We start from the raw sequence: 26147 nt of genomic DNA on the forward strand, positions 1-26147 counted from the left end.
CTCGCGACCATCTCACAACTAGGGATGGGTATCGTTAGGATTTTAAAGGTACCACGACTCTTACTGATAATGATTATCAATCTGGTACTTTAATGGTACTCTTATGGCACATTTCCACTACATGGTACCGGCTCTACTCTACTCTACTCTACTCGCCTTTGGTATCCTGTATTTTTCTGGGGGTTGTTTTCCATTAAAAGACAGTACTGCCTCGAAATAGCTGGTCATCAAAGTGACGCCGTGCGACGCTGCCCTGACATCAGTTCCAACGCGACACACATACACACAGAGTTCGAATTACACGGTGGCTTTTGAGGGAGCCCAATTTTCCAGTGCGCACCACCACTAAAACATGTCACATACATAAAGTGTGCGGGAGCGCAGTCAATAACATGGTTAATCAAAAGATTCTACTGATACCTGCCGTAACATTTCTTCTCTCTCTCTGTCCCTTCTGTCAGATGATGTTCAGGTGACTACGGAAATGTAGGAAGTTGAGTGCAGCACCGCTTCACGCATAGATGGCTGCAGCAGACACAGAAGTTAAACAGTGGAGACAGATGTTCGGAAATGGAATGTAATGAGTGAATAAACACACAACATTGACATATTACTTCTATTTTTTTTTATTATTCCAGGAACCTTAATGTGCAGAAAATAAATAATCTATAACACAAAAGTGAACAGTTTTTTAGAGCTCCCCCTTAACGTTTCAAGGGAGCCGAGCGCCCCTTAGCTACTCCGTAATTCGAACCATGCATATGCACAGACTCGCTGGATACGCTTGTCAGCCAGTAAGGTGAGGAACGTTTGCACCTCCTTGAGCGACGACGGCGTGATCTTTCTGGTTAGCATTTTGGGAAAGAAAAAAAAACACACACACAACTGCGGCCGCTACAGTAGCTTTGCTGTTTGCGCTGTTCAGGGTATTCCTTGCATGGCACGCATTGATGACAAAGTGACAATTCTGTCTGACCAGTCAGTGGTCTGCAGTGTTTCATGTGACCTTTTAGTACCTCATAGTACTCAGCCTTTTTTGAAACCCTGGGAGAGCAAGTACCAAAAAGGTGGTACCAGATATTTTTTCTGAATGGAAAACCAAAAAAGGCCAGCAGAGCAGAGCAGAGAAGAGCCGGTGCCATGTAGTGGGAACACGCCATTATTGATTCTTTGGGGGTTTTAAGCGGAATGAACACTGATTTATTTTTCTATGTATGTATGTACATTATATAAATTAACTTTCTGCAATAGCATTGTTTTAACTAAATCTCTATCCACGTGTTTAAAAAAGCAACCAGCCTTCTGGGTAGTGGTGCCGCAATTACATAAGTTTAAGCGTGAAGTAGCAAACTGGCAGTCTGCCATGGTTGTTGTTATGGTGATGGGGATTACGTTGTTTCCTAAAAAAAACAGTGACCAGAGTTTAGAAAAATCTGCACCTTAGAAGGCGTTTTAAAAAATCTCAGTTTTAGTGACCAACAGTTAACTCTGTTTGGTGTAGATGAGAGGATAAAACACAGAGGAAAATATTCCTTTACAAAAATACGTACGTTTAGACACAACATTAATCCTTCAGAGCCTTTGAAACCAAAACCAGTGTTATTTACTACCATATAAATATTCTGTAGTGTATCAGCCAGTGGGGGTAAGACCACTGAAGCCTTTGAGCCACACAGCAGTGAAACTGTCCACTAAAACAACATAAATGAGGTAATTGAATGTGTCAGGGTGGGGGACACATCAAAGTAAAGGATGGTAAATCTAGACCGTCTTTATAGAGTTTGTACAGGAATAAACACACGCCCTGTTTAACTGTGTTTTGTCTCTGATTAAACTGTGATTACAGTCACACATGTAACGCCTGTTCCTGGAAGCATTACACTACATAAAGTAAACAATTTCCAAAAGTGACTTATCCATCAATCAAAACCTAATTTTCTGACTCTCATATGCATTGATATGCATAAGGAAAAAAACATCCACATATCCCACTGATCAGTCCTGCTAAAGTGTTTCTACATATGATTGTATGGTGTGTGTGTGTGTGGTGCGCGCGCGTATGTGTGTAATGATACTATTTGCTGTTCACCTTCTGCACTTTGTCGACTCCACTTAACATTTTCTTTGGAGCAGAGAGGTGATGACATTTTGAAAGCAATGAATGTTTATCACAAGACCTCCAGAGAAAACTGAGTAATGGCAAAATAATGGTTTTCTAATCCCACAGAGTGTGTGTTTGGATGGCTGTGTGTTTATCCTTAGGTTGTTGGCTGTGCGTGTATTATTTTGAAGTACGCACTTCGTTATTGAGCACAGTGTCCAAAATTAACCAGACAAGGGGACTGGTAGATGAAGAATTTAAAAAAATAATAAAAAAACAAAACAAAACCAAACAGCATATTTTACTGGCCAAAATAACAAATTGCCTTTGTGTGCCACATATACACTTTTTTAGTATTTGACTGAGATGATGAGGTATTTTGCTGAATGCAAACTTAAAGAAGAGGTCAGAGCAAAATTTGAACCAAAATGATTTAAATACATGGAATCAATCATCACCACAGCCTCAGCATGTGCATAAGTTCACTCCGGTAAGCAGTGATGCAGTGTATGTGTCTACAACTTTTATTGTGAAAGGTAGGAACAGAAGGAAGAATGCTGCATTGCACAAAGTGATGGAAACACAACACTTGTGAGTGCTCAAACATCATTCAACATTAGTCTGCACCAAGTTTGAAAGAGAGACAGAATAACTATGAGATATAAAAAAGAAGAAAGAAGAAACATAGTCTGTATGAATCATTTACTAACAGATACTTCTAATTAATTTTTTATCTTATTTTATCTCTTTCCCAATGTAATGTTGAAAACAGGAAATGATTAAAGTATGCTGTGCTGTATAATGCATACAAATTTTAATTCCAATACAAATTTAAATTAAAAAAAAAAGAAAAAGTAACATTTAACGTGGCACACCAATAAATAAAATATAAAGGCGTACTCCTGCTGCAGAACACAGCTCTGGTCTACTGGCAATGAGAGAGGAGTCTACGGACTATTTACTGCGTTTAAAAAACCTTTTGAACACATGCTAGTTTTGGTGGAAAGAATTTTTTTTTGTTTTTTGTACAGCCACGTACCCGCAAATGATGCAGATAGCTTTCGGCAATATTCTTACCAAAAGGAAAATCTACCTGCATTTGGCGCTTAACAAGTGTTACTTTTGGACCTTGACCGAGCATGTATTCAAACTGTAAGCAACAGAAGGGTGAATGGTACGTGTACATGTACATCCCACAGCTGTGGGGACCTGGTTTTCATTATTCTATTCTACACCCACACATGTTCACAACTATGCACATAACATGTGAATAAGTCTGCTGTATGTCCCTACTGAGTCCCTGTTTAAGTGATTAATGTCAGGCCTCGTGTACACACTGTGTACTTTTTTTAGTGAGGCCAACATACAGACTGAAAACTTAAAAGAGTAAAGATTGAGCTTTGCACTGCTAAAACATTGCTGGACTTGTTTTTATTCCACACATTCTCCTTCACTGCCTAAAACTGGCGCCTATGTTCCCAAAAAATGCAACTCAATGGCGGGCAATTCGGTCAGGGATTGAGGTGTGCCAGTAGCTGCTGCAGAGATGAGCAGCAGGCTCCAGAGGTCTAATTCACTTCTCCTATTCTTCTATTTTAATTATCAGTCTTTCGTAACTTCACTTTTATTCACCACCCTTCTCTGCTCTCTCCCAGGTTGTCTCGGGGGAATCAGTTAAATCAGTTTTATCTTTTTTTACGTCATTATTTACTGACATAATTGGAGCTAACAAAAGCTAAATAAAAGCAGAGATATCTGGTGCCGGCATCGTTGTACAGCACGTAGTACTAAGTGGACTGAATTAATGGCAGTAGCCTAAGCGCTCGATGACAAGCTAAATAATCATTATAAACACAATCGGCACATACTGTATTACTCCAAGAACAAAAAACACTTTCCAGAAAGACGTCAGTGATGAAATATCAGTATCCATCTCAAGAACAGGGTGTGTGTGTGTGTGTGTGTGTGTGTGTGTGTGTGTGTGTGTGTGTGCGTGTGTGCGCGCGCGCGATTGATGGTGTTGTATTTGTACACCACTACAAGTAGTGACTGATTCATACTCATTTAAGTACAGATTTGGCCTACGGCATCAAATAAAATCACTTTCACCCGTCACACTGCTTGTACTCATTAAAAAACGTAATAAACTTGTTTGCTTGGCCACCTGTCTTGGCAGCAGAGAGAGATTTTATCAAAACGGGGATACTTCATCCAGTTTGAAATTAAAGTGAACAATTTAAAGCTCACTTGAAATCAGTCCAAATAAAAGACCTCACTGCAGCCCCAAAAATGTTTAAAACAGTCACATGTGGGAGAACCAAACTTTATAATGCAGCTTTTGAATCTATTAAAAAGTACCCTGATAATTAAAAGATAGGTTGGAAGTTTTTCAGTTGTCCATATGGACATTGAAACAGGTTTCACTTGCTGTAATCATGCCTCCGGTTGTCTATGGACGTTTAAAGGTCCTTCCTGAATTGGATTTGGATGTAAGCAACGGAGGATCCACAGTCCTCTTTTAAAACAGACTTTGATTAAATTGTGAAACTACAAACATAAAAGAAGAAAACCTAAACCTGTGCATGAAGGTGGACATTTTGCTTAATGCGCATCTGAACAATAATTCCACTTTTACAAAGTTAAGAAATTATACTTAAAATATAGTCATTTTATACTATCAACTGACCGTGGTCCCAGGCTGTGGTGGTTTTTGTTATTAAATACTCAGTATTTTGCCTGCACTTATAGGCTTCTTTGGGACAGTGGTTGAGTTACAGTATCACTGCATCAGGGTAGTAACAGAGAGAGAGAGTATGTTATCAAATGACTGAGCTTTCCATCAGCCACTGTATCATACCGGCTTTCCCACACAATTATTTATTTGTGGCAATCTGCCACGATATCAACATTCTCCAAAACATACGCCTCTCTCTCTCACACAAACACATTGGGTGTTTTCACAAAACCTCTGTCCTGTTAAAGATAAGAACGCTCTTAAGTTATTTTCATTACATGATATGTTTAAGTTTATTTTTAATGTTTTTTTTATTATTAGTTTGTATTTTATTTTTATATTCTTTATCTTGGTCCACTCCTATCATTTTGTATGTTTTTATTTCTATTTTTGACAGCTCAACTGGGACAGAAGCAATTTGAAGAACGCCTTCTTTGTTGGTAATTATAAAGTTCTCAATGAAGAAGGAAAGAAAAGATTTTTTTTCAGAGCACCACTCTCTCAGAGCGGCAGAGTGTACTCTGGGTGCTCTGTCATCAAGTTTCAAGGTGGCCTTGACCTTGACCTTGACCTTGGACCACCAGATTCTTATCAGTTCATGTTTGAGTCCAAGTGGATGTTTCTGCCAAATTTAAGGAAAGTCCTTCAAGGTGTTCTTGTTATAATGCCTTCATGAGAATGACATGAATGTAAGGTCAGCATGACCTTGACCTTTGATCACAAAAATCTAATCAGTTCATCTTTGAGTCCATGCAAACATTTGAGACAATTTTTTAAGGAATTCCCTCAAGGTGTTCTTGAGATATTGCATTTACAAGAATGAGATGCATACAAGGTCAGCTTGACCTTGACCTTTGACCACTCAAGTCTAATCAGCTTATTCTTCAGTCTACTAGAATGTTCCCTCAGGGTGTTCTTGAGATGTCACATTTACTAGAATGAGACTAAAGAGGTCACAGTGACCTTCGCCTTTGACCACTGAAATCTAATCAGTATATTGTTAAATCCAAGTGAATGTTTGTTTCAAATTTGAAGTAAATTCCCTCAGGGTGATCTTGAGATATTGTGTTTACAAGAATGTGCCAGATGGACAAACCCAAAAAACATAATGTCTCTGGCCTCCGCTATAGCCAACACTGAGGCATAACAATCAAAGCAAAGAATTAATAACTTTTGTCACCTGTTTACCCTCTGCCATTAACTATGAAACAACAGCCTCTGCATATTGATCGAATTATTGTTGTTTACACACACACATACAGCAGTACTGGGAAAGCTGCTGACTGTGGGTTTGTTTCTGCTCCAGCTGTTTCTGCTGACAGCAGCGTTTCTCTGGGAAAGCTAACTGACAAATGAACCCAATAAATACGACAATCCAAAGGGAAACAGAAAGAACAGCTGAGAAGAGAGGGATGCTGTATGTGTGTGTGTGTGTGTGTGTGTGTGTGTGTGTGTGTGTGTGTGTATGTGTGTGTGTGTGTGTGTTAGTCTTTCAACATGTGTTCAATGAATAATACATCAATCGATCAGTGGAGCATTGTCTGCATATGTTTGTTTACACACATTGTTTCAACTTACAACACGTTGTATCAGAGAGAAATACTGTATAAACAGAGAGTTTTACTTTGTTTTTATATTCTGAATGCATCTAATCAAGGTCTGGCAATGTGCAACAGATCAGCTGATTAAAACAAAAGTGTGTGTGTGTTTATGTAATGTATCTCAGTATCTGGGTTTGCTTAGGTGTTATTAAATGGTCTCAATTAGTTTGGAAAAATCAGTGAGACGAAAAGCAGCTGCAGGAAAATTATCAGAAATTATGGTATGTATTTGTTCGTGAACTCACTGTGCGTACCGCACACACCACACACACACACACACACACACACACACACACACACACACACACACTGAGTTCATTGTTCAAAGAGGTGAGACTGTGTTTGCCTGTGTGTTTGTTGGCTGGGAGTCCAAATGAGACAACAATCTATTATATTTAACTGTGGTTCTCCGCTCTACAAATTTAACTAGAGAGAGAGAGAAAGACAGTTAGTATGTGTGTATGTGTGTGTGTGTGTGTGTGTGTGTGTGTGTTTGTGTGAGTGATGTTAAGCAGCTGGTGTAGAGACGGACGAAGAATTTGTGGTCAATGTGATCTCCTGCAGTAAATGCTGTGATCACCGTCTGTCTGACAAACTGAAAGAAAAAGAGAAACCTTCACTTTCTCTGTCTCTGTCCTCTCTCTGAGATCTCACTCATTGCCAAAAGTATGAAGACGACTGAATATAACCACAACTTGAAGAAAGTATTGTCCAAAAACCATTTTAATGAATCCGCTGATTTGAATGGTCTATCTTGTTTTTTTAGTCTTTCCACCAGATGTTGCACCTGCTGCAGGGATTATCTCCCATTCAGACAGAAGAGGTCCAACACTGATGTTCGGGGATCTGGTCTTTCTCGTGCTGGCTGAGATTGAGGTCAGAACTCTGCACAGACCAACCAAGTTCTTCCACACCAAACACGGAAAACCATTTCTTAAACTTTAATCTTCCATCATTACAGCTGTTCAAATGCCGTATTTCAGATCTTGTTTTCACTGATTGTAAATGTTTTTAATTATATTTTTTCCGACTTTCTTTTGATTTCTTCGTGACTTTGTGCACATAGGCATTGTTTAAAGCAGTGGTTCCCAACTGGTGGGTTGTGGTCCAAAGGTGGGTTGCGGGTCGATTATGAATAAACTGTAAGTGTAATTTCTGGCCTAAAGCTTTTATTTTAAAGTGCCGTTTCTATTCGTGCAACATGTTTAATTTCTTTGTGTTCTAAGTCAACATGTTGTTTAAATATGTTGTAAAATAAAAACTATGGGGTAATTTCTAATGTGTGGGCCTTGAACCAATGACTAAGGAGAAATCTGGAACTGTGACGAGACCAGCTGGGAACCACTGGTTTTAAAATATGCTACGCAGGATTGTTGGCTACTGTTAAAGAGAGTGCTAAGGGAGGGTGATGTGGCCCAAAAATAATATTTGACGATATGCAACAGTATAAACTATGTAAGGACAGTCATAGTACCTACTACATGTAAAAAGAACTAGTATGCGATTCGAAACGCACCCATGGAGGCTGTGGAGCGTAGATGGCAGATGACTGAAGTAATGGTGTCTCTGTAAGGTTTTAAGGGGCCAGCCTTCATTTCATGGTCTCATGTCTCCATCTACTGGTTGATTGGTGCAACATCCTTAGTTATGTCTTGGTTTACATTTAGAATTTTTCCCAAACCACCCCCTACACCCTCTTCCCACCCACCTCCACTACGTTTTCGCGTTCACATGGAGTCTGCACCGCATGACTGCCGTCCCAAACCAACTAGCTAGGAGTGGAAGCGCGTTATAAAACCCTCAAACGTTGGTGAAGGTGTAGTTTCTTTAACTACAATTTGATCTTCTAACACTCTCTGGTTCTCTGTTTTTCACTGTGCTGAAGATGGTCCAGTGGTACAGACTCCGAGCACCAACGCTTGTGATGAGTGAGTGTGTGGGGGGGTTTCGCAAAAACCGTTAGTCATTTTGCGACAATTTCAACTTCAAATTTCCAAATTTCAACTTTCATCTCAACTTGTGAATTTCCGTCACTGACAAGATCGAGGACGTTGCAAAAGACATAAGTACAACTGAGCCCTGGCGGTCGAGCTAGCATTGGTCATTTTTGCCCGTCCAGCTAGCTAACAAAGTAGCTAGCTGGACGGGCAAAAATGAGTTTTTAAAATCCTTTCTTGCAAAACATGTTTTTCTTATGTTTTTGTTTTCACTTTAAATGTCTGTGTTTTGTCTGTTTTGCTGACTCTGCAGCAGAGTCCTGAATTAGAACCACAACATGCAGCATCCGCCCCGCTACCTGCACATATGACCAATTAGTTTCACAAACTGACCCCTCGAAACAAGATTACTACTATAATTCTCATTTTTAAAATATATATGATCTATGAACATCCACGATCCGATCAATGTGTTCTTGTTTTACCCAGAACGGAGCCCAAAATGAAAATGAAAATGCCATCCATGAATCACCTTTTTTTCAGGTCACCTGGCAGGTACACGACTCTGCCTGCAGGTAACAGAGGAGCTGATCATGTGACCTTCACCTGCATGCTACACAATTAATAGTAAACCCCGATATTAAAGCTTTTGTATCTATAATCTGCATGTTTTCTGTTAAAATGGGTTCATTTTAATGTAAAAAAAATCCCTTAAAATGTAAAACCTCACAACTTTCACCTCAATAAAAAGGAATTAAAATCATACACTTTAAAAACTTCAACACTCGCCAGTTTTTTTTTTTAATATACATAAAGTATAAATCCAGGTTTGTCCGTGTTTCTTTCCTCCCTCTCTTCTTTGTTTCTGTCTTATATTTCCTCTCACCTCCCCTCTCGTCCTCCCCTCATTTATCTAAGCTTACTTTATCTCCTCTGCCCTCTTTGTTCCTCTCTGTCTTGCTTGCTTTGCTCCTCTGTGGTGATTTATAAGTTAACAGGCGACTTTGTCTGGAAGTGTTTGAACTATGACTTCCTCTCTTTTTTATCCTCCGTCTCTCTGACATATACTCCCTTTATGTATCTTTATACTTCTTTGTTTTAGACTCCTTTCACGAACTTTATCTTTCTGTTTGGTCAAGTCGTGAAGCAGCTACAGTCACCTGGTAGCTCAGTGGGTAGAGCGTGCACCATTCAAGAGTTTGTACCACAGAAGTGCAGGTTCAAGTCTGGCCTCGGCTCTTTGTCTTCCTCCTATCTCTATTAACAAGCAGAACTGCCAAAAAATGATCTTAAAAGAAAACACTATTTTATCAAAATGTCTTAAATTTACTGTAACTACATGCAGATGCCTTCTGCTTTCTCATAAACAATCATGACTTCTGGGAAGGACAACAATGAGATATTGAAACAGATTTGGATTTTTTAAATCCAACTTTATACTTCAGTTTTCAGCAGCACGGACACTTGAAGCTCCTCTGCCATCACTGTCATCATCCTCAGCCTGGTTTATGCAGTTAGGTCTTTTTAGAGCCAGTATCTATACATGTTCTTAAGGTTTTAATCAGATTTTTAAAAAAGCTAAAGAGAGAGATCAAAAAGTCTGAAAAATATCTTCAATAAAATCATGGAACATGGAGATTTGCTGATAGACAGTTAAATAGGATTTTTAAAAAGTTTTGTCACATGATCTTACATTTTCAGACATTCTGTACTCTTCAAACTGAAGAATTGTTAATTTAATAAAAGGAAATATTTAAATTCAGTTTGTTAAATTGATAAAATTGTGAGGCTCCAGGTACGGGGAAAAGAAAAGAAATATCACAGCTTTTACAGATTTACAGATCTTTTCTTATCTGTATGTGAGATTAAGAACATGTTTTCACTTTACTCTTGTGCTTTGGTAGCTGAGAGGTAACAACATATGCGCCATAACTGTAATGCTCCTGGTTCAATACCAGCTGGGGACGTTTGTAGCATGTCGCACATCCTGTCTGTTTTCTGTCTCTTCACTGTCAACTCTCCAATGCCAATAAATGTCTATAAATAATCTAAACTAAAGGGAAAAATAATTCGTCAAACAGGTAGAGAAGTGAATCTTCCTACGTGTGCTTTGTGTGAATTGCAGGCTCTCTTTCTTTCTGCCTCTGTCAGCTTGTTTGAAGTGAGTCAGCCTCAGATTCAGTGATGATAACAGTCCAGTAATCAGCTGCAGAGATACAGAAGGTCGACCTGGCTCCCACTAAAAAGAAACTCCCGTAAACTGGCAGGTTTTTATTTTTTATGCGTTTCCTCTTTACAGGGCAGTGGAATCATTCGGTAACCAGGCCTGAAAATGAGCCACATGTGGTCAGAGAGCAGCTGCAGGGAGATTATCATCCTGCTGCCTGATAACAAGACAAGAGAGCACACAGGAGCAGCCAGGAGGACTCATGACAGACTGCATGGTTTATGGTTTATCTCATTTCTTCAGACTATGTGATTTACACAAAAAATCATTGTGTTTTCGATTCATAAGAGTAAGGGCAGGGTAATAAAGGAAAAAAAAGTTCATGTAATGATGTGTTGTCTGATTATATTGTATTGTCTGAATATTAAAATATATTTTTATTTTAAAGTTTAAACAGCAACATTTATGACATCTAATAAACATGCTAACGGTGCTATAGAGGGATTGGCAGTTTGCAATATTTTTTGCCAACACCAGATATCAAGCAAAATTCAGAGACATGTCGTGAGCTGTAAATTCACCACCTCTAAGCAGAAAAGAGAATATTATCTCAGAGCCCTACAGTGCAGAGTCTCTCTTCTTCCTCTGTGCTGCTGCATTGTGTCCGCAGCTCTCTGTACCAAAGAGTACTGTTAAAGTCAAGAGCCATCACTCAACAGCAAAATCTGGTAACTTTCCAAATTTGCAGATCTTTCGGTTGCTGTTTTACCTCGAGTTATCTGCTAGCTGCTGCTAGCTGTGTTTTATATCTTCTGATGGTGAATCACGCACATAACACATTTTAAAAATGGTAAACTCATTCCTTCCTGCTGGCTCACAGTTTTTACACAGTCATCGATTCAGCACTGTTACTGCCTCCGCTTTTCAGCTTAAATGCGGAACAATAACAATGCCTCTGCCAGACTGGTGAGCTGACTTCCTCATCATGAGTGACTCGCAGCTACACGTCACCACCGTCAAACGCCAACCACAAAAAGCCCCACCAACACTTTCAAAATAGACGCAAGAGCATAAATTGAGCAGAGCAGACAAAGAGGCGTCTGAAAACGTCAGCGCCTGCGTCACATATTCAGACTGGATAAACTCAAAAATTCACAGTTGTCAAGCTGAAAATGAGACCTCTTATTCTGATAACATGCTCAATTTGCACGTTTTTTACCTCATGACAAGGAGAGAGAGATGACAGATATAAAATAAAAACTCATTGACCTGTTAATCAGCCTATAGCAGAGAAACATAGAAAATCTGGATTCTTCCACAGAGTGCACAAGAGGTCCATAAATGGTTCTTCACCATCATCATCATCAACACCCCAAATGAGGGAACATCCTTTGGAAAAGTGGTGTATGGTTTTTTCAACCCGGATCTAATTTCTCATTAAACAGCCCCACAATCACTATCACAAATCCACCAGACACCATTTAAAAAACTTTTAGCACTTTTAGCATTAGGCAGGTTTCCATTAACACTAAAACTACAGAAATTGAAAAATGCCTAATGTGAACACATCAATTTTGGAAAAAAAAACAAACAAAAAACTATCATGAGGTGGTATTTCATGCAATTTTTAAAAGCAAAACTGCAATAGAATCACTTTTTAGTCTTTTCTAGGTCACATGAAGTTATGGCTATGAGCTTGTCAGCAGGAACTGGCTCCCTCATGATGCAGCAAGAGCTACAAGAGCTGTTATTGCATCGCATAACTCTTCAAAAGTTGAGCTGATCATCTGGAAGTTTTGAATCCGCAATTCCTCTGTGAAATCATCAACTCCCAGAAATCCCTCATACGTAGCGGCACCCACGTATAAGCGGCTCACCTTTCCATTATCGCTTGCATAACACGCCTAAGTGGCCTTTGATTGTAAATAATAACGGCTAGTGTGGTGGCTGTAATAACCGCAAATAACTCCCAAAAAATGTATCTGTCTTTTGATGTTCCAACAATCACCAAGTCTGGTTTGGTTGAAATAAACTCACATTTATTTAAACTAAGTCTGGTGGGTTTTGGCAGCAGTACATTTTGAGCGTTTCTGTTTAAACAAAAAGGATCTTACTCTTTAACAAAAAGGTATATTTCTGTAGGGATCCTTTACATTACGTTGTCAGAGACTTAGAATAAAAATCTGAGCCTGTCATTGGCAAAAACATGCACTTTAGTGGATGTAAATGAACTGTGCAAAATTTCCCCGAGTGGTTATAATGTGGCCTGTTTTGCTGCTGCAACAGTTGGCAAATTTCAAAAACTGTTGTCTCCATTAGTCACTTAGATATAAAAATGTGGGAAAAAAGGGTTCAGTTTGAAAAATACCAAAGTTACCCTTTAAGACTACAACAAAACATAACTCTGTCATATGAATTACTGCAATGAAAAACAGTTTTTGAGGATCGTGTCTCTCAGTAAAGATTAGATTAATTTAGCCGTGATAACCACATAACCATGTATGGATGTCTTGTTCAGGCTGCAGGCTAATGTGTACGTTTTTCTTAATGACGTCTGTCTCAGTTACATTCAAAAAGGAATATAGAGCACACAAACACAAACTCTCCCACTCATGACCACAGATACTTCCCCTGTGAGTCTATTTCCTCCATTAGTTCTGCGTTTTATGTTTTCAATTTCTACTTTTATAGCTTCCTCGTCATTTGGTGGATCTTGTTTTATTTTGTTGTGCAATTCAGTGTCCTTTCCAATCTTATTTTTATATGATGTTATCTAATAAAATGATATCACCAAACCAAAAAAGAAATAACCTTATGACTTCTTTTGTTTTTTGGTTTAGTTTTCTCTTTGGTCAATGTAATCGATGCTAAACTACAGTAAAGCTGCAGCGTATAACAGAAGCACCTGGCTGTGAGACCCGGCCTTTACATTATCAGGTCATAAACCACCAGCTCCTCTGCCAGAAAACAGCAGTCAAACATTTTATGAGACGGTTTAAAACACACCACCACACTCCCATGAAGCACAATAAAACTGCCTGTTGCGGTAAAACCATTCCTAATTGTTCCCATCACTGCATACAATCCTCAATAATCATTTCAACCTCTCCCAACAGAGGAATAAACTCAGAGAAACTCCCAGAGACAAAAATCCATAAACTGTTAACTTCAGGAAGAAGGGAATGTTGTTACATCCCAAAACTACGATCACAAGTGATTCAAAAACAGTGAAAGTCTGGGTGGGCGACATATCGAATATGCTCAAGATATGTGCCATACATAGACTGACTTTATTGTGAACATCGAGTACAAATTATTACATCGTTTTAATAAGCCACTGGCCTTTCGTTTTATCCTCTCTCCTCTGCAGCTCTCTGTCTCTCACAGACAAACACACACAGGGCTTTTGCAGAGCTCCAGACTGTGACCACTTAGTCACATTTTGCAACCATGTAGCACAACTGCGATTTGCAAATACTAATAATATATAAACTGGAGAGCTGTTAGTTTTTTTCTCCAGCTTACAGAGAATAAATCATCACATTTAACAACATTGTGGTTACAGGCTAACTTAATGGTTGGTAGTGGCCAGGTGAGGCTTAGTGTTTTTATCTGCAGAGCTCCAATCTTGACTGTTTAGTCACATTTTGCGACCACGGAGCACCAGAGCGACTTCCAAATATTAGTAATATATAAACTGGAGAGCTGTAGCAGCAGCAGAGAAGGAGGCAGGATTTAATGGATGACAAAGTGGATCACTGTCTTTGACCTCAGAATGCCAAAGTTTGCTCCACTGATTTGGATTTCGATAGAAGTTTTATCAGAAGTCACTGATTCTTGACATGTTCACGTTGTATTGAAAAGCCAGTCACGGCTGATTGGGAGCTGAATTGTCAGCAGTTGTGTTTAGACTGCGGGAGGCTGATAATGGCTGTCATTAGGCAGTTATTAGTGCTGACAGTGGGGTCTGCTCATTGCTGTTTGATGTGTGGTCGTAAAGGATGATGGAGCACAGACCAGGTGTTTCTCCAGACTCAAGCTGTTTCTGCAAATACTCACAGTAAAGTTCATTATTGGGCCTCAATCACTATAATGTGAGTACAAATGTTCTGACTCTACACACAAAACAAATGCAAAATTACCATCAGATTCATTACATGTGTGCACCAGCCAATTTTGTTCTTAAAACCATGTGTATGTCCGTGAATCAGAAGCACTCTAAACTGACACGAGCATGCCCACTACTGGCAATTAGTAATTTCTTTGTATAAGGAAATGCATTAGTCTAGGAGTGTATCACAGAGAAAGCAGTGAAGCTCTTTTTACACATATATCAGAGTATGTCTTGGCAATTGGAAAAATCTGATTATCATTTGCCACTCTTGTTAAACGTGTCGGTCTCTGAGGATGCGCTCCCTCCTCAAGGCACAAATATGCCATCTTAACAGCTGCTTTGAGTTAAAGCAGAATCTTTCCGCTAACTATTCATTTTAGCTCTGTTTTGGTATCCACCAAGTACTGATGAGCTGTTCACACACAGACTCAAAAGCTGCACAACAGAGGAAACTTGAGAAAAGCTCAACTTTATGCAAACATCCTCTGTTGCAATGCAAGCAAAAGCCAAGTGAGAGCCTTTTAATATGAGCGATCCCTTTAAAATAATTTTATTACATTTCAGATTTATTGTCGTTATAAAAAGTAGTGATTCGCAGAGCCGTAAAGCCATTGTTATGAGTTATTACTTAGTGCTTTCATTTCTTGTTTGGGCTTCGAGGTGCAAATGTTGGCAAAAACATTTGTAAGTGATTGGCACACCGATTCTCATTTCATTTAACTGAATTTTATCCTAATCATTTCCTCATTTGGAAAGCTCTTATTAAACATCTTAACATGAAGCATACAACTCTTCTTCAACTCTGCTCAGATGTGTGCTGATATTCAAAAAAGTTAATGTTGGTTATAAAAGTTGTAAAACATTTTGCCTGCTGTAGTAAAATTATAATCATGAACATGTTTGCGCCTCAAAATAATGCACATATGGAATCTCTTAAATTTACAACAATATTTCCTCAATATAATAAAAACCATAAACTGCAGATAATCTTGCTCTCAACTGACATTTGACATCAAACTGTGAGTTTATTTCTACATAAATTTAATATTACCCTTCAAACAAACTGAAAGTTACTACAATATATCTTAAAATAAAATATGCATCCTGTGCCATCTTTAAAATCTTTTTTTTTCTTCTTATCCCATCAGATATTTCTGAGTTGCCACTGTCTTTCTTTCTCTGCGTCTCTCTGCAGGTTATCATCAAAATAACGTCTGAGCACATCAAAGCATCGTATCGTAGCAGCAGCAGTCGATAGCCGGGCTGTGATCTCACCACAGTGGCTTTCCTGTCTCTCTCCAAGTCTCAGGTCCATTTGAAGTCAGTCATTTGGCAGAAAACTAAACAAGCCCCCTGTTAACTACATCACTTACTGCTGTTTACAGACAGACTCACTCCTAAACCGCCAAACTGCTGCAGAGACCACACTGAAACCAGCGACCGACTGAAACTTTACACTTTGAACAGGCTTACTATTGCTGGTACAGAAATGCATTGTATTTGAATTCATGATGATATAAAAGCTTAAGAAGATCTCACTTATCTTTACTTTTATAATAGAAACAAAGACTCTGTACCAATGCTACCTTCACATAATTTTCAAAATGAGTTAAAATTCCAGTGGGTGTTTTTCAGACTTAATTTCATTGAAATCCTGTATGGTAATGACATTATACTGTTATCTTCTAATAATTTTATTACATATGCTCCTCAGAGGATGAACCTTATTGACCTTGAGGATCCTTTAACCCTTCAATTAGTGCCATTATGAGGTTGACCTGTGGCTTGAGATGACATGTCCGGACAAGTATTGGATGCATTACCATGACATTTGGTATAAACATTCATGTTCCCTTCAGGATGAATGGTAATAACTTTGGTAAACTCTAAAGTTCTATAAAAAGTTTTTTGTTTTTTCCTACTCTTTGGTTTAATATAAAATACCTATAGAACTTATGATATCCCCCAGTGCTAATTAACACACTAAACTATGAGTGTATAAAGACAACTGGACATACATTGGATGTGTGAACCAATTTATTACCATGAGAGTTGCTCAGTGACACTTTTAGCCCAATAATTTGATTTTCTGCTGTAGTGGTTGGGCCTGTAGAGCAGGCATACTAGAAACTTCACTGTCTGAATGACTAACTTACATTTTAGTGCTCCGTTAACGTTAAACCAAATGGTTAAAATCCTGATAGCAAAATTAATTATTTTGGAGGTTGTGACACTCGAAAATTTGTATCCACTGATTTGCACATGTCACTTTCACAATTTAAGTCTTTGGAAAGTCTGTTTTGCCCCTATGGCATCATGTGACAGACCCAGAAGTTGTAATTCCAAACTGTTGACTCCAAATTGGCGCTTGGTGCTAAACTAAAATTGTAAACACAGTAAATATACCGGTTTATTATGAACATGTTCGCACTGTGCTTGTGAGCATATTAGCATGCTTAAAACTAGCACTGCTTTAAGCAGCACATTAACCTTACACTTTTGATGATCTTCTACAGAAAAATGGTATCCAAGTTTGTCATATTGCAGCTGTTTGGTTGACACTGTCTCTGCAGTTCAAAAGCAACAAAGTGAAATAACATCACAAATGCTGCACTCACTGCTCCATCATCTGTGCTGCAGTTTGACCAAAGTTAAAGACATCGGCTGATCTGATTTGTGACTTCCTGAGCTCTGAGAGAGAACATATGCCACCAGTGACCGTATGAGAAACGCAAATATTGAGAAGAATTTGAACAAATGGAGTAAATCTACTGTGTCTCAGTTTGTGGGGGTTGGGGAATTACATACTTTACTGCAGCCAGACTGCAGACACAAGACAGCTGTGGTTCTGTCGAAAAACTTTGCTTTGTGCAATTTTGGTTCTCTTTTGTCATTTCAAAACTTTTCTTATGCAGTCAACTAAAAAAACATAAGTGACGTCCAGAAAAATACGTGTCTGCACGAAGCCTCGGCTTGTAAGAAACTAAAGCTGAAAGGATTCGTTAATTATTTATTCTACATAAATCTACACGAAATCAATCGAAAATTGGTAATAAATCATTTTAGCTTTTTACGTGTTTGAGCAATAAATCCAACATTATCTTGTTGGAGCTTCAAATCCTTGTCTGACATTATAATAAACTAAATATTTTTGGGTTTTGGACTGTTGGTCTGATAAAATAAACAATATAAATATGTCACTTCATTTAACTCAATCCTAAAATACCATAAACAGCTTTTGGTGATGTAACTTTAGGCAGAGAAAAGGGAGATAAAAGACGTTAAAAAAAAAGAGGAAAGAGAGCGAGGGACAGAGAAATGGAGAGGAGATGTAGTTATCTTTTATCTGAATTGAATTAAACCTAAATGAGACGATGGTAACAAACATGACTGAGTGAGAGAGTGATTAGATACTGACGTCTGAAACCTGAGGGTGAGAGGTCATCTCTCTGTCTCCTGTCAGGGTGCTGCAGACCTTCTGGACTTGACCCACGTTTCCTCTGAGGTTTAACAGTGTGGGTGGTAAACACATATACGGCTTATTAACTTAAAAACACTTCTGAAATCTCAGTGATTAAAGTTTGAGCCCTCCTTCAGACACTCAAATAGCCAACAGGAGAGAGAAATCAACTGACAACTGACATACATAAAGTGGCATGTATCTAAAAGTATCAATCACAAACTGATGCATAACACCATCTGACCTGAGGACAGATTATTTAAGCTGTATTTAAGTATTTGATCCTGTAAACTGCGTTTAAGAGAAGTAAGTAAATTATCAATCAAACACGTCAGCCAAATATGATGATAACACGTTGATTTACTTGAAAAGAATAGAATTTCATGTAAACTTGAGAATTACGTTACTTTTCCAGAGCTCTGACTTTATAAACACAAAGAACAATGTCTTCTGCTTATGGTCTCAATGTATTGAGATCTAAATATTCTGTTTGTTTTTTTTTGTTTTGGGCCTTATTGATGACCATGTGAACATGAAATCTATTAAAGAATTTCTCACTGGGTCTGCAAGTATGAATGTTTCAACCTGCTAATTATTTTGTCAAACATTCACTCATTTCTTTTGTAAGTTTTGGTTGTAGTACTTTCCAAAAGCCTCAGGAATTAACAGCAACTAAAACTTGAGTTTATCTACTCTGATGTCGATATTAGGCAGAGGATCTGCCATTTCTTGTTATTTATTCATATTAAAAACTATTTTTAAAGAGAGCATGAGAAAGAGACGAGGGTTCAAACAAGCTGACAACACCATCCTCAAAGTTCTTTAGGTGTCCTGAAAACAAACATGAATGTGCAGAAGCGATTTTTATGCCTCTCCGCCGGTGACAGCTGTGGCCGGAGGCGTTATGCTTTCGGGTTGTCCATGATATGTCAAGAACACCTTGAGGAAATTTCTTCCAATTTGGTACGAAGGTCCACTTGGACTCGAGGAGTAACTGATAAGATTTTGGTGGTTAAAGGTCAAGCTCACTGAGACCTTGTTTTTCTCATTCTCATCATCACAATATCTCAAAAGCAACTTTAGGGAATTTCTTACAATTTTGAACGGTTGTCTACAAGGACTGGACCATGGACTGCCCGTCTTGAAATTGTGATGGTTGTATAGACCTTTTGTGCTGCCGGGGGAAGATGTGTGTGAAGCATCTATGTTTTCAGAGACATGGATGTCAACAGTAGCTGGACTGGTTCTCTGATACAACCATAAGGTGATCATTGTAGTCATTTCCTAGTTTAGTTCCTAAGATAAGCTTCATTGGTTCGATAGTTCCTGGAACTTTTTGGTAAAAAAGGGCTTCATACAATATTTGCTTACTTCTCAAATTTTTAGGATACCACCCAGATTGAAGTTGCATTTTTTCTCTTTAAACACTGTCTACATTATATGTCAACTTCCTAAAGGCCATGGTGGAGACACCCAACATTTAGAAAACTAAATAAATCATGTGTTAACTTTGCATTCCTTCTGTAAGAATTATGATTCATACAGACTGACTTCTGAAACAGAAGCATCATTCACGCTGCTGCAGCAGCAACGTTTAAATTATTCTAATGATGATGAATGGGGACTCCCAGCACACGCATTCCTCTCAAAAATGTTTTCTTTCACTAATGCGACTTCATGGATCAACATCACCTGCCGCACTCAAACCGCTTCAATCTGCACATCAGCAGGAAATCTGAGCGAATGTTTTAACTATCAGGAGATGACAGAGAAACTGCAACAACTGCAAGACGCAGAAAGGCGCTGTGTGGTCCGTATACAGAGACACACTAAAAAGGCACACTAATAATGTGTCAATCAAATGATTGGTGTCTATTCACTTTGAAATCATAAACAAGGACCAGTGGCCGCTCAACAACTGACAGTTTTGTCCAGTGAGGTGAAGGAAGGGTTTCTATTGATACCTGGTGAGAGTTTTGTTTCATATGGTGCACTCATCTTAAAATGCTGCCTTCCACGACATCAGTAACCAAAATTACACTTCACTTGGCAGTATTTGAAGAAATGTGGCTCCAGTAAGAATCATCAGAGAGTTGACAATATTCACACCAATCTTTATGCCGACTAGCTGAATGTAATGTTTTGCTTAGATTTATTGTTGAAAATTCTGGTTTTGCATGTTGAGCCATGTAGTGCTGCAGCTATCGAATATTTTAGTAATCGAGTATTCTACTGAAAATTCCATGATTAATCGAGTAATCGGATAAAACATATTTTTGTTTAGTTAAAGAGCAATTATAAATATACATGAGACAATAATACATTTCACCTAACAGTGAACCATTGGTTTCCTTTTTTAACTACCCAGTTAGCTTTATTATGTTTTTTATTTTCCACCCTCATCACTCTGCAGCGCTGTGTTTTTACAGATTAAATAAAGCCTGTATGAAAGGCACGTTAGCCACGCATCGACAGTAATCATAATTAATAGAAACCTAGCCCTCCGCAGGGCTAACGTTATGTTAGCAAGGTACAGTAACGTTAATCTCATTAATTAGCGCTACGTTAACTTCATTTTGCCTCGTGTCTCGGGTGACGGTCCTCCGCTCTCGGAGTAAACAGGGGGCCTTCGGTGGAGATGCTGCAGCATTGAAGACGTAATGTTGAGGTATGCAAGCGCTGTCTTACAGTGAATACACGCAGCAGTGTTCGCCTTGGTGTCCAGCTTGAAATGCTCCCACACTTTTGACATTTTCTGCCTTTTCTTTGTGCCTTTCTCTTCGCTTTCGTCGCCTTCTTCGTCGTTACCTCTACATCCATGGTTAAAACCAAACATATCCGCCGCCTCTTTTTTATTCCTTTACGTGCGTGACGTCCGCACGTTGTGCCGCATTAGAAGTAGTCCGGGCGAAATACCATGCTTTGAGCTGGCAAAATCAAACGATTCCTCGAGGCAGAGAAAATTCCTCGATCATTTTTTGTAATCGAGTTACTCGAATTATTCGAGGAATCGTTGCAGCCCTAGAGCCATGCTATCAGTGTGGCTATATGGTTTAGGGATGGGTATATAAAGTAATTTCCATGTTAGAGCACAAAAAAATCTGACATAAGAAAAGGGTTATGAGGTGGCCAACAACTAACTGTATCTGAAATTCATTCATTTAACAACCAGACTTCACTAAGCCTGTTAAACCACAAGTCCACATATGGTGAGTACAAGTGTTAAAAAAGTTAGACACAGCACTGAAGAACTGATTCCTCTCCCTTCGATCAGTTCAATGTCTGCCCGACATCAACACAAAAACGGCTCGACTCTCTTGTTTAACCGTTTAATAACAAGTTATTTGGTAAGGTTAGCCATGTAATGCTAACAGCCAGCCCTGTCACTGTGTGTGTAACTTTGTCCCAGGCGTGGGGCTCACACTCCTGCAGCAGGAGTCCCATGATGATAAGAGAGAGAGCAACAGCGGAGTGAGGAGGTACTGAGCAAAGCAATCCACTGCATGCAACGACAAAGGATTTTACCTATTTAAAGCAGTAAAACAATTAAAAATAAAAGTGAAGAAGTGATGAAGTCTACAAACTTTGGTGATCCCTGACACTTTCTGTTTGGCCACCAGCAGGTCAAATTTCCTCCAGAAAAATATCTCAACATCTGCAATGTGGATATGGACACAGTTTTCTGCAGACTTTAAATAATAACTTAACTTTCCATCTAGCACCATCATCAGATGATGTTGGATAATTTTAAAGATTCAGGTACAATGATAATCACCATCAGGTTAAAAAAATGTTATTCGTCCAATACTTTGTTCCGTGACTTACGAAACTAATGACATTCCTATCAGCCTCTGCTGTACTTTGTTTTTAGTGCTAGTTAACATGATAAACGAGGATGGTGATGCTACACATTAGACCTGCTAAATGTCAATACACAGAGTATCCAAACTTTCTGCAGTACTTCTGCAGGACAGATGCAAGGTAATGGGTAAATGAGTCTTCAAATTAGCTCTCATTATACAGTTTGCAGTCACATCTCTAAAGAAACCACAGGTTGAGCAGGTTGAGGAATTATAGCCTCTACAGACAACAGAAAGGGAAAGCACTCACTGCTTTTCTACTGATTGAAACCAGCTGCCATTCATCCACAGTTATAACCCCAAACTTTGATCTTTGCTCTGCAGAGCAAGAAAATAGACCTAGTAACAGTCTAAACACACACACACACACACACAGACGCACGCACACACATTGCGTACACAGCTGCTAAACTGAATGACATTTCTGTTGAAGGAATCCTGAGTCACAGGAGTGGTACATTCTTATTGTTTTGTCTCCCCAAGTCAATCAAGGGGTTAAACATTCTTGCATGGATCATCCATCAACATATTTGTGTTATCGATACTCCAAAACACTATTACTTCTCTTTTGTCATGTTCAGCGTTTTACTGGAGTGTTTGATTTCACCATATCTACTGATGCACCCAAGATCTTCTATTAAGCTGTAATGCAGCAACATTTTCTACCGAACTTCACCTTTTTGGTCAGATACAAGACTCTTGGTGAAAAGCAAAAAAAAAAAATTGTAAATTCCTTTATCTGTCCTCTGTAAAAATGCAAAGTTCAGTAGACAGTACACTTTTTTTTTGTTATGTTGATGCGTGCAAAAGATCTCCAAACAAGAGGATTAAAAGAGCAAGATAGTATGTGTCTTACCTTCTGTAACCACTGCGTGTTGTTCTCCATTGTGCTCTCCAGGCGCTGCAGTTTCTGAGACGACCATTCGCCATCGATCGGTGGCGAGTCTCTCTGCACGACACTTGCCCCGCCACGAGAGACGCCATAGTGTTCAGTCTGTGACGGCGAACCTCCGCCCTGGCATCCGTCCAGCTCCGGCAGGATGAAGGTGTAGCTGCACTGGCCATGTTGGATGCGGTGAAACGTCCTTCTCTTCTCTGCACCTCCTCCTCCACCGCTGCTGCTGCTGCTGCCTCCTCTTCGTCTTCCAGCTCCTCTTCGTTCTGCACTCGCAGCACCGGCTGCATCAGTGACAGCCGACAAGATCCAAAGCAGCAGAAGCAGCAACAACCCCCGGCTGAGATTTAAGCCTTTCATGACGCTCTCTTCAGCTGTAATAAAGTGTTCTCTCTCACTGTAAAGAGGGTCAAGAGAAGCTCATTCACGTTTTGACCCCAATTCACTTTATGAAAACATGTGTGCAGGATGTCTCTGCACCTACCTGTCAATCCATGAGGTCTGATCCTGCACCCTCAGTCCCTTTAGGTGCTTTTGCACTGTTTAACATCAGAAGGACCAAACTTTTTTGGGAAAAAACCCCCCAAAAAATCCCACCTGTCCTGTGGTCTTTTTTCTCAATTGTGTTGAAGGTTCACATCAGATTAGTTGCTCAATACATGGGTCCATCTACTTTCTTTTTCCTTTTTAGTTCTTGGGTTTTAAATTTGTTCTCTGTTGTTGCGTTCTTCTTGTTGATGAAGATTTTTCAGGATGGGTCCACTGGCTTGACCTTAAGCAGATATTTCATGGTTTTCTTGATATTCTCTCCTTTCCTAAACAAGCCAGGTACAGGTCCAGACCAGCTCAGGAAAAAGATGTGAATGGAGAGAAAGCAAAGTGGGTAGAGAGAGGTAAAAATAGAGGTTATGGGCAAATTAAGGATAGGGAATAATGAATGTCCAAACTGAAGGGGAGAATGAAAAAGATGAAGGTGAAAACATCCTTCTCTGAGTGGCTCCAGTTTCAGAAGTGGCCGAAGAGAAATACTTCTGCCCCCTTCTTATCTGAGACTGGCTAAGAAAAGGAGGAATGAGCGAGGGAGGGGAGATGGGGAGGAGGAGGAAGAGAGGGAGGCGTGGAGGGACAGGAGACCTGAGGGAGGTCTATTAGAGTGCCCTCTATATTTGTAGGCTGAGAGGGAAAGAAAAGAAGGGAAGAAGGAATGAGAAGTGGCCAAGAAAAGAGAGCAGACAAACACTGAAAAAGAGAGAGAGCAGAGAAATTGTTGACAGACAGAAGGAAGATAGAAAGAAATTGACAGATAGAAGAAGAAAGAGAAACATGGCCTTGTAGCTGCTGTAATCTCTTTTCCTAAAAGATCTTTCTCTTCTGAAGTAAATCCCACTGCCTTGTATGGTCATTTATACTGAGTCAGCAACTGGAAGCTGGAGATTTCACTCTGTCCTCTAAACACAGCCATGCCCTGGGGCATCATGGGAGATCAGGGGGCCGGGGCGAACCACGTAGTCCACGTAGGTTTGGTTTAAAATGTGTCTGTTGCAGGATGTACCTTCTCATCTGTCCTGCTGCTCTTCACTCTACATGGAAATACATACAAAGATTAGTTCCAGACAGATGGCTTGGTCCCAGGCTTATGAAACACAAGCTCTACATGTGGAGGGGGGAGCATGTGAGTTGTCAATTATTGAGTTTATTTTCACAGCGATAAACTGTTCTGCAGAAGTTGACTGATACAAATACAGATAAAATTCTTTGATAAAAGCAGAGCGATAAGAGACACACTTATGGATTTGCGCAAGAAGATAAAACGTGACATTTCAACTTAAAACAATAAGAGAAAAAAGATGCAAAGAGACATGTGACGTTTCAGTAGAGACGATGTGTTGCTGCCCCATCCTCTGCCGGTCAAAGAGGACACGTAGATAAAAAGCTGCTCTCATCATTTATTTTGACATAAGACAGTCTTATTTTGAGCCTGCCCTGACCTCAGTCTACTGTTACTGCTGTGCTGCAGGGATATATCTTAATTTTGGCGGGGCCGGGTCGCTTACTTAATGTTAGCCAATTGGTCCTTTGGGGGAGAGCAGAGGGGTCACACAGCGAGTGGCTTCTGCCCCAAACGGAGATCATTCTCATGGGAACAGGAGTGGATGGAGAGCCTGGTGCACAGAGCTGCAATACATAGAGCTGCTCCTCCTATTGCATCATTTTTAAAAAGAGTTTGATTGTATGATTATTTGTTGTGTTTGCATTCATTCAAAGAGTGCATGTGTTGAAACTATTGTGTAGAAGATGACTCCAGTTTCCCATCAATAATCACGACTATGGCGGGCCGGCATAGTCAAATTTGTCCCGCCAAAGTCTCAGTGGAGTTGGACTGTTAATTAGGAGCGGTATTAAAACAATGTTGGGTTATTTATAGCTAAGTAGAGGCAGAGACGGGCAGCAGAACATCAAGTGCATTAAAAGTGAAACTAAAGTGTTCAGTCTGCTGGGCTTATCAACGTATCAACAGATCAGTTATCCAACTCATGATTGACATTCAGCATTAGAGGTGAAAAAACTTTACCTGCTGCGCTGCATTCACAGACCCACAAAAAATGTCAGATATTAGAGTGACACCACAGAAGACAGAGGCATCGCTAAAAATGTTGCTGCATATTGCTGATCAGACGTCAGCTTGTTTATTATTATATTATGTGAATGCTCGTGTCACACTGTAAGTCTCCCTGAGCCCCAGCAAAGTCTAAATCATATATGGGGGTAAATAACGAATTGAAAATATTCATATTGAACAGCCCATTGTGAAGCTACTAGCATGATTCTGAGTCGGGTACAGTCCTACACACAATGACATTTTTATGATACAAAGCTGACTGAAAATTGATTAAGTATCCTGTAAGGGTTTAGGGCATTCTGTGCTACTCTGGAAAGACACATGTTGCTACTACAGTTAATTTACTAAAACTAAAAACGCAATAGTCTTTCCTTTTTGTTTATAAAAAAAGCCACATTCATAAACATTGTGCGAATGACCCTCATGTGCACACATTTGCAAAAAAAACCCCCCGAAAAACACTGTAGTATATTTGCCAGGCCGGAAGTTGGCAGCCTAACTTTGTTATGGCACACCATAGAAGAAAACCAGGCACATACAGGAAGTGCAGCCGCGACGTCACTATTCTCACAGGATGTATGCATTGTCAGTTTGTACTGCGACAGAAGGGGTGGCTTTTTAAAAACAATTAAAGGCTGGAACCCATTTTTAAAAGTTT

At 39.4% G+C, this 26147-nt stretch overlaps 1 protein-coding gene across 1 annotated transcript in view; it reads right to left on the bottom strand.

The window, feature by feature from the left end:
- Nucleotides 1-24036, bottom strand: part of angpt4 (angiopoietin 4) — a 57172-nt gene extending 33136 nt beyond the window's left edge. The window contains exons 1-2 of the mRNA XM_042495645.1: nucleotides 23354-24036; nucleotides 22831-23266 (exon numbers count right to left, since the gene is read on the bottom strand). Coding sequence (XP_042351579.1) covers nucleotides 22831-23229 — 399 coding nt within the window. The 5' untranslated portion in view covers nucleotides 23230-23266; nucleotides 23354-24036. The remainder of the gene's footprint in view (nucleotides 1-22830; nucleotides 23267-23353) is intronic.
- Nucleotides 24037-26147: the final 2111 nt, after the last annotated feature.

The sequence above is a fragment of the Plectropomus leopardus genome, chromosome 2, assembly GCF_008729295.1.
Source record: "Plectropomus leopardus isolate mb chromosome 2, YSFRI_Pleo_2.0, whole genome shotgun sequence".
Lineage (NCBI taxonomy): Eukaryota > Metazoa > Chordata > Actinopteri > Perciformes > Serranidae > Plectropomus > Plectropomus leopardus.